Source organism: Schistocerca nitens, chromosome 6 (assembly GCF_023898315.1).
Source record: "Schistocerca nitens isolate TAMUIC-IGC-003100 chromosome 6, iqSchNite1.1, whole genome shotgun sequence".
Classification (NCBI taxonomy): Eukaryota; Metazoa; Arthropoda; class Insecta; order Orthoptera; family Acrididae; genus Schistocerca; species Schistocerca nitens.
The window spans coordinates 678,682,241-678,699,652 of record NC_064619.1 but is presented as its reverse complement, the minus strand read 5'-3'; the positions used below and the strand labels follow the sequence as shown (position 1 = coordinate 678,699,652).

Here is a 17,412-nt window from a genome sequence, read left to right as displayed (position 1 = left end):
TTGCTCAAAATCTTTGTTTTCAAATCTGGGTGTTTAGCATAACAAACTCCTTAAACAAATAATGGCCGATTGTCGTCTGAAATGCGAGTTTCTGTGTAAAGTGACTGTCAGTTGTCGGCTGCAAAGAGGCAACGCGCGCAGTCTAAGGCATACAGCAGAAGTATTTGCCTCTATCTAATTCTAGTTTTGCGTTAGAGTGTGCTAGTGTCAGTTGGCTCTAGGAGGACGCTAGACGTAGAAGATAGCGTTCGCTAAAGCTCTGCTCATGCAGGAAGCGGCCAAAACAAAAAAATCTGTTATCGTACGAAATACATTTAATATATTTTTATTCTAATAGCATCTTGCGGCCCCCTCTGGCATAGCTCGCGGACCCCAAGGGGTCTGCGGAGCACCTGTTGGGAACCACTGTTCTATAGAAGCGGAAAAGAAAAGAAATGTGGCGAGCTCTTGTTCTAGAAACAATATCAGGATAGTGTAGGAGGCATACACAAAATCTACTCGTAAATTAGAATACCCAATGGAGATCTGAATGGCGCTCATCCCAAAAACGTGCCAGCCGGAGTGGCCATGCGGTTCTGGGCGCTACAGACTGGAGCCGGGCGACCGCTACGGTCGCAGGTTCGAATCCTGCCTCGGGCATGGATGTGTGTGATGTCCTTAGGTTAGTTAGGTTTAATTAGTTCTAAGTTCTAGGCGACTGATGACCTCAGAAGTTAAGTCGCATAGTGCTCAGAGCCATTTGAACCAGAGCCCAAAAACGTGCTCAATCACTTTCCCCATTGACCACACCTTCTGGTAATTATTTTGAATATAATCTGGTATAGTAAAGTGGCATTATTTCTGTTAGCACATTTATTTGTTTCGAAATTTTCATTTCAAAGAAATAACTTAAAAAACATCTTATATTCAAAAGAATGTGTATGATGGAAACAATACTTCCTAATATTGGTGGATTACTGTAGCCTGTAATTTTACTCATCATTGACGGTGCTAAAGTGCATAAAACCAGTTTATTTTTAAAGATTGTTTTGTTATTTAAGTATTCAAGGTTACAGAAAAAGATGAAGCAGATTATTCTGTCCACATGATTGGTTTCCCATATTCGAGTAGGTGAATACCAGTATGGTACGCAAGTCCCACCACCATTACACGATTCGCAAGCATTTCTAAAACGTTCACACTTTCACATAGAATAACACTAGACTCAGATAGATGGAAAAATGCGTATGAATTTCTAAGGGACCAAACTGCTGAGGTCATCGCTCCCTAGACGTACCACTACTTAAACTAACTTATGCTAATAACAAGACAGACATCCGTGCCCGAGGGAGGACTTGAACCTTCGGCGAGGGGGGGGGGGGGGGGCGCAATCAGTGACATGGCGCCTCAAACCGCGCGGCACAAATAGGTGCAGTACCCAGATTCCGTCGCGGGATGGGTGGCGACGGGGAGAGGGGGGGAGGGAGCGGCCGAGGAGGGGAGGGCGGTGGTAGAGGGAAGGGGAGGGTGGTGGCACAAAGGACATGTGGCCCGCCTCTACCACAATCACTGCCCAGTCTAGATTAATATTCCGATCCGTTATGATACGGGATAAGGACAGCAAAACGAAGAAACTTACGTGAGCCGTGGTAAAAACTGCTGTTTTGAAGAGCGCGCCGCATCGCGTTGTGTAAAGCAGTCGCCCTCCGTTTCTGGCGGTGGCGCCGCTGTGGCAATCGCAGCTTTGGTTTCTCCCTCTGGTGGAAAAGGAGAAAGGTTGCCTGTTCACGTGCATTTAAGGGGCGCTATAAGGGGAGTCTGGGTCAGTTGGTCAGCCGGGTCAGTGTGGGGCAGTCGGTGTCTGTCTGTCGTCCGGAGTGCTAGTACGTGTTAGGACGCCAGTCTGCTCGAGTTTGTTCAGACATTGGCGGTTGGATCGATCGGTTGGTCGGTCGCACACTGAGACACAAGATGACTTGTCCGTCTTGAGCGTCGGCGCATGTGAGGTCGCCACGTCTGTCCAGTGGGCCGCGCCTTATAGCGAGGGGTAGTGGCTTCGCGGCCGACACGAGAGCAACAGGAGTCAACCCACGACATCGGTCTGGCCGGCGCGAGCTGCGACGCCGTGAGGCGGGAGATCGGCGCGCCTTCCTGCGTCCATTGAAGCGGCTGGCAGCGGACGGTTCGGGAGAGCGTTTTGGGGATGCTGCGCCAGGTCTTCGCCAGACATCGCAGTTTATTAGAAGTTAAGTGATTCGTGATATGTTGTTTCATTTACTTGTTAAATTCTACTTGTTTTCTTGGTCAGTCTCTCGTCCCCAACTAGCTCGTCTGTCTCCCGTCCGCATTTGTTATGCAGTTAGTGTCTGTCTGTCTGTTTGTCGATCTGCTGTACGTTAAAAGCTGCCTCTGTCATGTTTGTCGGATTCAATGTTAACAAATTTATTGCTTGAAGCGTAACGGCCACGGCCGAATTCCTGAAATATGTGTTTATCTTGCCTATTATCTTGAGAGGCAGTATATGTGTAATGTAGAGCATGTCTGCCAAACCTTGTATATTTTATGTAAGACTGCATTTCCTGGGCTTTTATTTAAATAATCATTTTAGTATATAAAGTTGCCACCCTTCCACTGTAAGACCTTTTTTAAAAAAAAAATAATAAAGTTGCACCTTCGGTGGCAAGTTAATCTTTTAATTTTAGTGTTTTGTACCATTTCCATCCCTCCTACGGGGTGCATAGTTTATTTGCTTGTGTGAGTTGTTAAAATTTTTAGTTTAAAGTGATCTGGTGTGTTGCAGATTTGCACCAGTGTAGTCTTTCAGAGGTTGTTGTGAGCAGTCGTGACTACGACCGTGTCAAAAGGGTGCGGCAAGGTTCTCACCCCGAAAGCTCATACTGTCAAAAATTTGTTCTTTCTGCCTCTGAATAAATTGTAACTTGATATTTATAGGGTGCTTTCTGATTATAATTTTAAATATCTTTTTTTTAAAAAAAGGCTTTTAGGAATAAAATGTTACATTTGTTGAAAGAAATCTAATTTGTTTTCATCAGTTACCCACCGGCAACTACTTAAACGCTCACATAGTGTGATTAAATGTGTTAATGTTCTTGATGAATCGCTAGTAAATAAAGTAAATTATTAAGAAAAGGTTTTGAAGGTAAATTCACGGTTCAGTCTCCTAGTTAATGTCGATGCTGTGGTTTGATAGTCGCATATGTATGAAGCGCCAAACATTCCACTGATAATGAGTGCAAAAATTGGTCAAAATAGAATTATGTTATTTGAGGCTGCCAGAATGTACAAAGACGCCATCCAAAGATGCTTGCTTTTCAGTGTACAGTAGTTATGTTCTCCTTAATTATGTCCCTTTATCAGATGTGACTTGCAGAGTAGACCACCTTGGCTTCACACATTTGTTACAAATTGCGCAGCTGTTCGCAAAGTCATTTGGTCTTCTTTTTGTTAGCTGGGACCCTTCTCGGCGTGCAGCACCTCAGCAGCGCCCGTACACCAAAGAAGAGCAGCGCCACAGAGAAGACGACCGCCGCCACTACGAAGGCAGCGACGTCTAGCAGCAGGTACTGGTACCAGGCCAGGTCGAGCGCCGCAGACCTCAGGTGAGGCGCTCCCCGGTGCCTGATGACGTACTCCACCCAGTAGATCGCCTCTTCCATCGGAGGTCGAGGTCGGTCCCGGAACAACTGGGACACTTGTTTGGCGCGCTCACGATACCTAAAAAGAAAACATCCATACAGTGTGAGGTATCCATCGACATCGTACGTCGTATATTACCGTCACTTCAGAAAACAGTGCCAATACCATCTTTCGTCAACCACCTGCCGCATTCTTGCCAGTACTTCGGTAATATTTGATCACTTTCCCTCTTACAACTATGAGTCGACAGGCTTAAAAGGGATGCAATAATAAGAAAAGGAATGAGACGGTATGTCTGACCTTTTTCCAAAATAGCAGCAAAAGTAATATACTCGAGAGAAACAGATAAGTAGAAACTATTCACTTAGTACATGACATTTTGATCTCAGAAGGGCTGGTCGGCTGAAAACGTTATTTATACATTTACTCATCAAATATTAGAATCCTTAAACAACAAAAAATGCCTACAATTTTTTTCATCTGTCCAAGGCGATTGACTGTATAAATAATGCTATTCAATTTAAAATCTTATGTTCTGTGGAATTGTTGGCTTTACAAACATCAGTTTTGATTAATACTTAACGAAAAGAAAGCAAAACTTTGTCCTGAATAATTCAAACAATGTTGGAAACAGAGAAAATTTTAGTTACTGGAGATCAATCATGAAAGAAGTCCCACAGGGTTCACTTTTGGGTCCACTCCTATGTGAATGACCTTCCTCTTAATGGTCATGAAGCACAACTGGTCTTTTTACAGACGATACTAGCGTCACAATAAAACCAATCAGAATGAAACAAAACAGAAGAGATTGTTAATGGTGTATTGAGAGATCCCTTGAAAAAGGAGTCTCCCTTAATTTTGAGAAAATATACTATATACAGTTCTGTACAAGCCATACCAACAGATGTAGCACATAAACGGAAGAAAGGAAACAGGGTAAAATGTACCAAATTTTTGTATCTTCATACTGATGAAAACTTGAAGTGGAAGAAACATACTACTGATCTGCTTAAACAATTCAGTTCTGCTACTTCTATTCCTCACATAATTTTTCGTCTTAGAAACAAACGTGTCAGCCACATAACATAACTCATATATTTCTAAACAGTGGGATAATTTTTTGGGGAAACTCATGCTTTAGAAAGGAAGTGCTGATTGCAGAGAAACTAGCAGTAAGAATAATATGTGCTGTTTGCTCACAGCTATCTTTCAGGTATCTCTTGAAGGAGTTAGAAATTTTAATAGCTCCTTCACAATAGGTACATTCACTTATGAAATTCGTCAGAAATAATCTGTCACAATTTAAGAAAAATAGTGATGTCCTCATCTACGATGCTAGAATAAAAAATAACCGTTATTACTCATTATTAAAGCTGTCAGTGTCTCAGAAAGGAGTTCAGTGTGCATCAAAAAAGTTCTGATCATTTTCCCGTTACATAAAATATCTAACAGATAGAAACGCGAGTTTTAAATATAATCTAAAATCATTTCTGCTTGACAACTCCTCCTTTTCCATAGACGATTTTTTATTATAAATAACTGGGAGTCTGTTAAATTAAAAAAAACATTAGTTTGAAGTGTATACACCGTAAAAATAATCTGTTCATCATTGTTAAATTTAGGTCAGGGTGCAATTTACGAATTTGTAATGGCAGCATGTAGCCATCCACTAAAAGTACAGTTGCTGTAAACTGACTCTGGTCAACAGCAATTTGATAAAAAAAAAAGTTCAAATTATCTAGGAACATTAACTAACTTACTAGCCGATCTACTCCTCCCAGTGTTATTCACTCTGAACATCGACCTAGCAGTGAAGGAAACTAAGGAGAAATTTGGTAAAGGAATTCATTCACACATTACGGTGTTCACGCAGCATTTCCACAATGCTATACCTCTGACGGACTTGTTATTTGCTTCGACCAAGTCCCACGTTCTGCAAGGTTGTTCCAGTAGAGTCATATGAGCAAGTGGCTCGAATCTTGTGTAGTTCCACGCTCATAGGGCACGTCTCCATCAGTCGGAAGGCTGCTGATCTTGCAATGGGAGACGGCCACACAAAGATGAGTGAGTGATCTTCAAACAGAGTGGGGTGATCGCGCCCTGCAGCTAGCTCTTCCTTTGCAGGGATATCCGGTGGCAGGTTACTCTTCCATCCCGTGACGTCGTTAGACTTTAGTGTTCCCTCCAGTCGTTGGGTCCTAGCGATGAAGCTCTCCAGATTTTGAGCTGACAGACTGCAGCTTGATAATCATGAAGTACAGGACGGGGTCTTTGATTTCCGTCACTCTCTCTGCATCAGCAGAAAAGCTTTTCGTTAGCGGGGAGAACTATTCCAACAATCAGGAAAAGTTTGTGGACCGAAATTGGCTTCATACGAGGGACATTTTATAAATAATGCACATGTTGATATTACTGTGGTTTGTTTGATGCAACAACAATGAAAATTACTTCAGATGTAGTTGGGAGCTTGAGGAAAGGCACGTGTTTTAGTTTTTCCGCTGTCTACTCCAACATAAAACTGGCGAGAGGTGGAAATGAACGCTGCAGTGGTCTCGGATACTGTTACTGTTGAAGACCAGATGTCGTACATCAAGATCGTACCTTTACGCGGCAAAAACCCGATGGAAATCCACAGTGCGTTAAGTGAAGTTTCACATGGGACAGTAGTACAGTTTCATGCTGGGTTAATCGTTTTCGTGGAAGTCGTATGAGCATAGACGATAATCCTAGAATCGCAAGGTCAAAAACATCAGTAGGTGAACGAAGTGTGAAACTTGTGACAGGTGCTCTTGAAGAACAGCGCAGTATGACTTGTAATGAACTCTCTGAAGAAACAGGGAATCTCCCTACATAAGTATTCCTTATTCTGACAAATGATTTCAAGAAGAGAAAAATTTCTGCGAGATGGGTCCTACACTGTTTGACTGCTGAAGAGAGGCAGAAACGCCTGCACATTGCAACCTTGTTTAACAACGATTTAATAGTGAAGGTCAAGGATTCTTGGGTCGAATGAAACGTGGACTGGAGACTTTGAACCGGAGTTGAAATCACTGTCCAATGAGTGGAGAGCTTAAGATTCTCCACGCCCAAAAACATTCCGACGCGCCTTATGAAAGCTCAAGCAAATGATGATTTTTGCTTATGATCACCAAGGAATCACCACGAGAGATCGAGTCCCATGTGTCACAGTAGTTTATCATCGTAGTAACTTCATGAAAAACCTGTGCAGAAAAATGCACAAAACCCAGCGTCATTTAGTCGAGGCTGGGCCACTCATTCGTCATCACAATGCTTGTCCGCGTATCGGCAATGTTGTAGCCCCAAAACTGCGCGAATGCGGCTGGGAAGTGTTGCCGGATCCTCCCTACATCCCGGACGTAAGTCCATCAGATTTCGACTTGCTGCCGAAGTTGAATAAACCTACGCGTGGACGTCGTTATCTTTCTCTGGAAGAGCGTTCTACTACCGTAACCCGAACTATTCGACCGATGAACAGCAGTGGTGTCCTGGATGGAATAATAAAGCTTCTGAGACTTGGAGATTCAGTCATAGAGAAGCAGGGAGACTATACTGAAGGACTGTAAAGAGACCCAGAAAAAAATACACATGTAAGAAAAAAAATTGTGTTCGTTATTTATGATATGTCCCTCGCACAGTCTGACAGGGTACAGACAGTCTCGTTACTGACTGTGGTGTCAAGCTGCTTGGTGTGAGCAGCTGCACTCGACCCAGGTTAGGTGTATTTTGCAGCTGTCACACAAAGCAAGAGCAGAAGTTCTCAGGACGTGACGACTAGCTTCCCAGGACCTTGCTTGTAAGATTTCTCAAAATATTGTTCCTTGAACTGATCTTCATCCTGGTGTTGTGGCAATGTTTTTGAAAGACACTGATGGCCTTGGGAGAGCCAGTCATGACAAAACTCTACCATCTGGTGAGCAAGATGTATGAGACAGGCGAAATACCCACAGACTTCAAGAAGAATATAATAATTCCAATACCAAAGAAAGCAGGTGTTGACAGATGTGAAAATTACCGAACTATCAGTTTAATAAGTCACAGCTGCAAAATACTAACGCGAATTCTTTACAGACGAATGGAAAAACTGGTAGAAGCGGACCTCGGGGAAGATCAGTTTGGATTCCGTAGAAATGTTGGAACACGTGAGGCAATACTAACCTTACGACTTATCTTAGAAGAAAGATTAAGAAAAGGCAAACCTACGTTTCTAGCATTTGTAGACTTAGAGAAAGCTTTTGACAACGTTAACTGGAATACTCTCTTTCAAATTCTGAAGGTGGCAGGGGTAAAATACAGGGAGCGAAAGGCTATTTACAATTTGTGGAGAAACCAGACGGCAGTTATAAGAGTCGAGGGGCATGAAAGGGAAGCAGTGGTTGGGAAAGGAGTGAGACAGGGTTGTAGCCCTCCCCGATGTTATTCAATCTGTATATTGAGCAAGCAGTAAAGGAAACAAAAGAAAAATTCGGAGTAGGTATTAAAATTCATGGAAAAGAAGTAAAAACTTTGAGGTTCGCCGATGACATTGTAATTCTGTCAGAGACAGCAAAGGACTTGGAAGAGCAGTTGAACGGAATGGACAGTGTCTTGAAAGGAGGATATAAGATGAACATCAACAAAAGCAAAACGAGGATAACGGAATGTAGTCAGATTAAATCGGGTGATGCTGAGGGGATTAGATTAGGAAATGAGACACTTAAAGTAGTAAAGGAGTTTTGCTATTTAGGAGTAAAATAACTGATGATGGTCGAAGTAGAGAGGATATAAAATGTAGACTGGCAATGGCAAGGAAATCGTTTCTGAAGAAGAGAAATTTGTTAACATCGAGTATAGATTTAAGTGTCAGGAAGTCGTTTCTGAAAGTATTTGTATGGAGTGTAGCCATGTATGGAAGTGAAACATGGACGATAACTAGTTTGGACAAGAAGAGAATAGAAGCTTTCGAAATGTGGTGCTACAGAAGAATGCTGAAGATAAGGTGGGTAGATCACGTAACTAATGAGGAGGTATTGAATAGGATTGGGGAGAAGAGAAGTTTGTGGCACAACTTGACTAGAAGAAGGGATCGGTTGGTAGGACATGTTTTGAGGCATCAAGGGATCACAAATTTAGCATTGGAGGGCAGCGTGGAGGGTAAAAATCGTAGAGGGAGACCAAGAGATGAATACACTAAGCAGATTCAGAAGGATGTAGCTTGCAGTAGGTACTGGGAGATGAAGAAGCTTGCACAGGATGGAGTAGCATGGAGAGCTGCATCAAACCAGTCTCAGGACTGAAGACCACAACAACAACAACATGTCTTCAAGAGTAACATCCAGACAGACAGATATTGGAGTCGTTCGCCATGCCATGTGACGTCCAATTCGTACCGGTCTTCTCTGTTCTGTAAGTGAAATGCACACAATATCTTCGATGATTTCCCTCACAGTAAAGGCCAAGAGCATCCAATGATGAAGGCAATTTTTCTTCCACCTCTTCGAATGTCTTCCCTTGAGCAGCCACTTCTGTATCATCAGCATAGATGGGCTCATCACTCATGTAACTATTTAGAAGTACAGGAGCGAGCACTTTGCTTTGAGGTAGGGCGCTCTTTGCATGCAACATCTGCTCTTCTTGCCCTGACGAAAGACCTGAAATCCCCTACTCTGCAGAGAAGTGTCTTTAACGAATGTTAGATGGTAGGGATTAAAGAAAAGGATTAAATCGCCATGAGAAGAAATGACAGTGACATTGTAATTCCGTTAGAGGTAGCTAATGATGTGGAAGCTATGTTGAACGGAATACATTCTGTCGCAAAGAGGTCAGAACGTACAATTTCAAAAAAACAGAAACAAGAGTGCAGTTGAATTACGTCAGGTGATGTAGAAATAATTAGATTAGGTAATGAAAAGCTTTATGTAGTAGACAGTTTTACTATTTGGGCAGAAAAATAACTGACGGTGGCAGAAGGATATAAAATGTAGACTGGCATGAGCAACAAAATCTTTCCTGCGGAAAGTAAATATATTCACATGTAATATAAATCAAATTGTTCGTAAGTGTTTTCCTGGAAGTTCACTGTTCAAAAGAATTAGCATATGAACCAACGTCCTGTACGTTAAATCTATTTTGAGACAGGCAGTACTTGTGGTCTTCTCGCATGGCTTGAGACCTTCGCTTTCAATGTATGAAACAATTAACGTCATTTGCCAGTAGCCATTTATTGGCTGTGTCATGCACTACCTGAGACAGACGACCTGTCACAAGGAAGTGAGTACCGATGTCCCAGTGTTCTCTAGTGAGGTACACAGACGGCAGTTGTCATTTGAGGACGTTGTATGCAACCAGTCGCATGCAATGTAATCTTAATCAAATGCAAGTTGCAAGGGCAGTCTGTGTGATCCAGAAAGGATGGACATTCCGTTGCGTTCTTGCAAGTGTCAGTGTCTCTCCACCTGTCGTCACGCTACAGGGAGACAAATCAGTACAGAATGGGTGTTGGACAAGGTCGACGACGAATTACGACTACTCGTGAAGACCGAGATTCGGCCAATTAAGCCTTGCGGGGTCGCAGAGACACCGCCAGAGCACTGCAGAAGGGCCGCTAGAGGCGCTGTCTCCGATCACACTGTAAGGATCACATTACAAGAAAGGGCCATACGAACCAGCCCAGCCGGCCGGACTGGCCGTGCGGTTCTAGGCGCTACAGTCTAGAGCCGAGCGACCGCTACGGTCGCAGGTTCGAATCCTACCTCGGGCATGGATGTGTGTGATGTCCTTAGGTTAGTTAGGTTTAATTAGTTCTAAGTTCTAGGCGACTGATGACCTCAGAAGTTAATTCGCATAGTTCTCAGAGCCATTTGAACCAGCCCAGACGTCCTGTTCGGGTACCCCACTTGACACAACATCTTGCAGCTCGCCTTCAGTTCTGCCGTTCCCATGTCAACTGGCAGTTTCGTCACTGGCGAAACGTGCTATTCACATATGAGTCCAAATATCCTCTGACGTAAGGTGATGGCCGTGTTCGTGTGCGGAAACCCGTGATGAGCGGTACCAGCCCGCATCTCGTGGTCGTGCGGTAGCGTTCTCGCTTCCCACGCCCGGGTTCCCGGGTTCGATTCCCGGCGGGGTCAGGGATTTTCTCTGCCTCGTGATGGCTGGGTGTTGTGTGCTGTCCTTAGGTTAGTTAGGTTTAAGTAGTTCTAAGTTCTAGGGGACTTATGACCACAGCAGTTGAGTCCCATAGTGCTCAGAGCCATTTGAACCATTTGAGCGGTACCACCCAAATGTTGCCCAGGAAATCGACAGATTTCCAAGGTTCTGTGATGTTGTGGGGAGGCCTCAGTGTTGACAGGCACACGTCGTTGTCGTTGCCCATGGTCGCCTTACCTCCAGGCAGTACATCGAACCGATGATGTTGAACTATATGGTGGATGCTGCATACGATTAGCTGAGATGTCTTACAAAGCCTGGACATTGGAGTAATGGAGTAGCCGGCAGTAAGTCCCGACCTAAATAACGTTGCGCATGTGTAGGACATGCTTGACAGAAGCGTTCGTGGTCGTGTTGTTCCATCTTCGGTTCTGCAAGAACTCTCACAGGCTCTCATTGAAGAATGGAAACGGATACTATAGGGTACCTCTGTAGAATTATACGCAGCATGCCACGTAGCTATCAGGCAGTGATAAACGCTTGCAGAGGGCATACGCGTTATTGAAGCTCTCAAAATCCAATGAAAAGTACCCAGGCTGACGGAATGAATGATTGTTTCCACTCTGATTTCAACACCTGTCGGACGTTTCATTTCTTTTTATTTAAACGATCGATGACACAATGATGTTTCTTTGTGTACTTGATAAAGGTATAATTTGGTAACATACCCAGTCTTCAGTCTCTGTTCAGTAAAGCATGTCAGGTGCCAAAACTCATGTTCCCCTAATTCTTTTCCGCTATGTATTTCATTCGAATGTTGCCTTACGTGAAAAGAAACGTGGACGGTATATTGTACAGGCAAGAAGACAATAGGTTTTGGAATGTTGTATTTCTGTAGAATGCTGAATATTGGATTGGTAGATTGGATCTCTAATGAGGAGATACTGAATCGATTTGGAGCGAAATGTGGCTAAAAGAACGGATAGGTTGACAGTGCATACCCAGAAGCATCACGTGGTAGTTAATTTATGATGGAGAGAAGAGTAGGGGTAAAAATTCTCGCAAGAGACAGCTAGAGATGAAGGGACATGCATAGAGAAGAGTAATGTAGAGACCTACAGTAATCCAGTGTTTGCAGTGAAGACAACAACAACAACAACAACGACGACGACGAGAACAGTAAACACATGATTTCTACTACAATCACAGCCGATTCTAGCAAGCATGCAGGTTCCAAGATCCACAGGCGATGGATCGGTTTCATGTTCTTTGTTCTTGAAAAAGACAGAAACATTACTCATTTTTCTCCAATGGAACGGTCAGCTACGAATTTCAAACGTAAAAAAATGAGGAAACTTTTCAAATAAGTCATTGGCCCTTCTGCCCTAGTATAGAGGGTGGACCATTTTAATCTATAATGGTGAACAGCTCAGGATACAGATCAGATACAGAAGAGATTGGACGTGAACCGCAATCGTAATTCGGATGCTCAGGAGAACTACGAATGTGTGCAGCGTAACTGACGAGCAGTTGTGCACGCCTATCCTTCAATGGAGGGACTCCCACCTCCACCAGGACGCTGGATAACGGACTCGTTCTTAAAGCTCCTGTTGCCAATCGAACGCCACAGTGGTGTACTGGGTCGAGTAAACGCAACGCGCAGGGCGCCGCCGAACCATAAACCAGACTCCCACAGTCAAGGCGGGATTGAACAAGGGCTCTGTAGAGCTGCAGCAGCGTAGAGCGATCTGAACCCCAATTGGTGTTGCTCAGGCAGCAGAGGCCATTGAGGTGCGGCCAGGACTTCCACTTCAGGTGACGAAGGTGAGGAAGCCAAGCCCATCGGGCATCGAAAACCAGTCCTAAGAATCGATATGTCTCCACTGCCGTGAGTGGATCGTCATTAAGTCAAAGTTCTGGTTCCGGATGAAAGGTAAGATGCCGACGGAAGTGCGTGACACACGACTTCGTGGCTGAAAACTGGAAGCCGCGGGCTAGAGCCCATGACTGCGCCTTGTGGATGGCGCCCTGTAGGCGCCGCTTGGCAACACCTGTACTGGAGGAGCAGTACGAAACGCAGAAGTCGTGTGAGACCGACAGCCCGACAGCTGCTGCTAGACCGTTAATGGCCACTAAAAATAGAGATACACTCAATAAAGAACCTTGCGGGATCCCATTCTCCTGGGTATGGGGGGAACTATGGGGGGGGCACAAACTTTGACACAGAAAGTATGGAGTGACAGGAAATTTTGGATAAAAATCGGGAGCGGGCCCAGAGACCCCACTCATATAATTTGGCAAGGATATGATGCCGCCAGGTCGTGTCGTAAGCTTTTCGTAAATCAAAAAAGATGGCAACCAGGTGCTGGCATCTGGAAAAGGCTGGTCGGATGGCAGATTTGAGGGAAACTAAGTTATCAATGGCAGAGCGACCCTGACAGGAACCGCCCTGGCATGGAGCCAGTAGGCCACGTGACTCCAGGACCCAACACAACCACCGACTTACTATGCGTCCTAACAGCTTACAAAGAACGTTGGTGCGGCTGATGGGCCGATAGCTATCCACATCAAGCGGGTTTTTACCGGGTTTGAGCTCTGGAATCATGGTTCTCTCCAGCCACTGCGACGGAAAGACACCATTGCACCAGATTCGGTTGCAGACGACGAGGAAATGTAGCTTGCAGCCGGATGAGAGATGTTTGATCATCTGACTGTGGATCCGATCTGGCTCAGGAGCTGTGTTGGGACAATGTGTAAGGATGCTGAGAAGCTCCCACTCTGTAAATAGAGCATTATAGGGTTCGCTGTGGCGTTCAGTGAAAGAGAGGACTTTCCTTTGCATCCGTTGTTTGAGAGTGCGAAATGCTGGGGAATAATTCCCTGACGTGAAGGCTCGAGCATAGTGCTCAGCAAAGTGCTCGGCAATTGCGTTTGCGTCGGTAGATAACACGTCATTGATGTTAATGCCAGTAACACCTGTCGGGGTCTGGTGCCCACAAACACGTCCGCTCTTCGTACAGACCTGGGAAGGTGACGTATGGCATCCAATGGTCGAGACGTACCTCTCACAGCAGTCCTGTTTCCTTTTATAAGCTGGCGACTGTGGCATGGAACCCTTTAAAAGCAATTGGGTGCTCTAGGGAAGGGTGCCGCTTATGTCGCTGTAGAGCTCGCCGACGCTCTTTAATGGCCTCAGAGATTTCCGGCGACCACCAAGGTACTGACTTTAGCCAGGGGCGCCCTAAAAAACAAGGGATCGCGCTTTCCGCCACAGAGACGATCGTTCTAGTGACCTGCTCAACTACCACATCGATGGTGCCATGTCGGGGAGATTCAACGGTGACAGCAGAAATGAAAGTGTCCCAGTCTGCCTTGTTTAAAGCCTATCGTGGTAAACGTCCAGGGGAATAGCACTGGGGGAGTGACAGGAAGATGGGAATGTGGTCACTACCACACAAGTCATCGTGGGCTTTTCAGTGGACAGATGGGAGAAGTTCTGGCCTGCAGAGGGATAAATCATTGGCTGAGTAAGTGCCATGAGCCACACTGAAACGTGTGGGGGCCCCAGTATTTAAGAGGCAGAGGTCGAGTTGATCCAGGAAAGTTTCGACATCTCTACCTCGGCCAATAAGCACAGTGCCACCCTACAAGGTGTATGGGCATTAAAATCTCACAAAAATAGGAAAGGTTTAGGGAATTGATGAACCAGTGCAGCCAATGCATTCAGGGATACTGGAGGAAGATATACACTCCTGAAAATGGAAAAAAGAACACATTGACACCGGTGTGTCAGACCCACCATACTTGGTCCGGACACTGCGAGAGGGCTGTACAAGCAATGATCACACGCACGGCACAGTGGACACACCAGGAACCGCGGTGTTGGCCGTCGAATGGCGCTAGCTGCGCAGCATTTGTGCACCGCCGCCGTCAGTGTCAGCCAGTTTGCCGTGGCATACGGAGCTCCATCGCAGTCTTTAACACTGGTAGCATGCCGCGACAGCGTGGACGTGAACCGTATGTGCAGTTGACGGACTTTGAGCGAGGGCGTATAGTGGGCATGCGGGAGGCCAGGTGGACGTACCGCCGAATTGCTCAACACGTGGGGCGTGACGTCTCCACGGTACATCGATGTTGTCGCCAGTGGTCGGCGGAAGGTGCACGTGCCCGTCGACCTGGGACCGGACCGCAGCGATGCACGGATGCACGCCAAGACCGTAGGATCCTACGCAGTGCCGTAGGGGACCACACCGCCACTTCCCAGCAAATTAGGGACACTGTTGCTCCTGGGGTATCGGCGAGGACCATTCGCAACCGTCTCCATGAAGCTGGGCTACGGTCCCGCACACCGTTAGGCCGTCTTCCGCTCACGCCCCAACATCGTGCAGCCCGCCTCCAGTGGTGTCGCGACAGGCGTGAATGGAGGGACGAATGGAGACGTGTCGTCTTCAGCGATGAGAGTCGCTTCTGCCTTGGTGCCAATGATGGTCGTATGCGTGTTTGGCGCCGTGCAGGTGAGCGCCACAATCAGGACTGCATACGACCGAGGCACACAGGGCCAACACCCGGCATCATGGTGTGGGGAGCGATCTCCTACACTGGCCGTACACCACTGGTGATCGTCGAGGGGACACTGAATAGTGCACGGTACATCCAAACCGTCATCGAACCCATCGTTCTACCATTCCTAGACCGGCAAGGGAACTTGCTGTTCCAACAGGACAATGCACGTCCGCATGTATCCCGTGCCACCCAACGTGCTCTAGAAGGTATAAGTCAACTACCCTGGCCAGCAAGATCTCCGGATCTGTCCCCCATTGAGCATGTTTGGGACCGGATGAAGCGTCGTCTCACGCGGTCTGCACGTCCAGCACGAACGCTGGTCCAACTGAGGCGCCAGGTGGAAATGGCATGGCAAGCCGTTCCACAGGACTACATCCAGCATCTCTACGATCTGGGAGAATAGCAGCCTGCATTGCTGCGAAAGGTGGATATACACTGTACTAGTGCCGACATTGTGCATGCTCTGTTGCCTGTGTCTATGTGCCTGTGGTTCTGTCAGTGTGATCATGTGATGTATCTGACCCCAGGAATGTGTCAATAAAGTTTCCCCTTCCTGGGACAATGAATTCACGGTGTTCTTATTTCAATTTCCAGGAGTGTACATTGCAGACAGTTATTTCCTGAGTCGTCCTTATCCTGACAGCCACAGCTTCAAGAGGGGTTTCAAGGGACACAGGTTCACTGCATACTGAGTTCAGGACATAGACACAAAGTCCACCTAACACTCTATTATAGTGGCTACAGTTCTTGTAACATCCCCTATAGTCGCAAAGGACAGGGGTCCGCACTGCCGGGAACCAGGTTACCCGGAGGGCAATGCAGAAAGCAGGTGTAAAGCTTAACAGCTGCTATAGCTCAGCCAGGTGGTGGAGAAAACTGCAGCAGTTCCACTGGTGGATGACGTTATCATGAGGCTGGGAAGGCATGAAGCATGCATGGAGGCAGGTTACGCCTCAGGGTCACCTGCTGCTACCGACTGAGTATTTGTATACATTCCTATTGCGGATGAGGCATCAGTGAGATCCAGATCCTCAGGCGATGCTGAGATCTCCACCTCATTCGCAGGTGCAGAATTGGTAGGGAGAGGTGGTGTTGGGGCCACCAGAGGGTCATTTTTCTTAGCAGACTTCTTTGTTTGCTTGCCCTCTCACTTTTCTTTAGGGGCTTGCTGGGAGGACTTCTGGCATGGAGGAAGCCCATGAAGCTCTTCGTACAGCAGCTTTTGGCTCCTTTAGCCACTGGCGAGTACTACTGTGGCATTAGTGTAGACCTTGGGAGTAGGTGAAAACACCAGTAGCAACCCTGTTGTCTTTGGGTCTCCCGTAAACGCGCCTGATAAAATGAACACCCTGCCGTTCTAGATTGTCACGGAGCTCGTGAGGAGGTCCCCATGGAAAATAATCCACTGAACCATGTTGAGGCTTTTATGGGGAGCAACGGAAACAGTAATATCACCCAGCCAGTCACAAGCGAGTGACGCCTGGGATTTGGCTGGGGTTGCTGTCTGAAACAAGACTGCAATGCTCCTCATCTTGGACAGTGCTGTCACTTCCCCAAACTTATCCTCAAGATGTCCAGCAACAGACTGAGGCTTCATAGGTAGAAAGGAGTCCCTGTCCATTCCAACCGAGGCGAATATGGCTCTCTTCTTTCTGTCGCACTATGTTCCTCCCATGGTGTAGCGATGGAAGGAAACGATTGAGGGTCATATCTGTTAGCGTTGTACTTTACAGAAGCTCTCCACTGCAGAGTGAAAATCTCATTCTGGAAACATCCGCCAGGCTGTGGCTAAGCCATGTCTCCGCAATATCCTTTCTTTCGGGAGTGCTAGTTCTGCAATGTTCGCAGGAGAGCTTCTGTTAAGTTTGGAAGGTAGGAGACGAGGTACTGGCAGAAGTAAAGCTGTGAAGACGGGGCGTGAGGCGTGCTTGGGTAGCTCATTGGTAGAGCACTTGCCCGCGAAAGGCAAAGTCCCGAGTCCGAATCTCGATCCGGCACACAATTTTCATCTGCCAGGAAGTTTCAAAAGCAGATAAAAATTCACTTGACGCCTACCTGAGAGAC

The 17,412-nt window shown here is 46.2% G+C and overlaps 1 protein-coding gene across 1 annotated transcript in view; it reads right to left on the bottom strand.

Annotated features, from left to right (window-relative positions):
- Positions 1–3,087: 3,087 nt before the first annotated feature.
- LOC126262441 (UDP-glycosyltransferase UGT5-like) overlaps positions 3,088–17,412 on the bottom strand; it is a 175,518-nt gene continuing 161,193 nt past the window's right edge. The window contains exon 7 of the mRNA XM_049959093.1: positions 3,088–3,714. Coding sequence (XP_049815050.1) covers positions 3,426–3,714 — 289 coding nt within the window. The 3' untranslated portion in view covers positions 3,088–3,425. The remainder of the gene's footprint in view (positions 3,715–17,412) is intronic.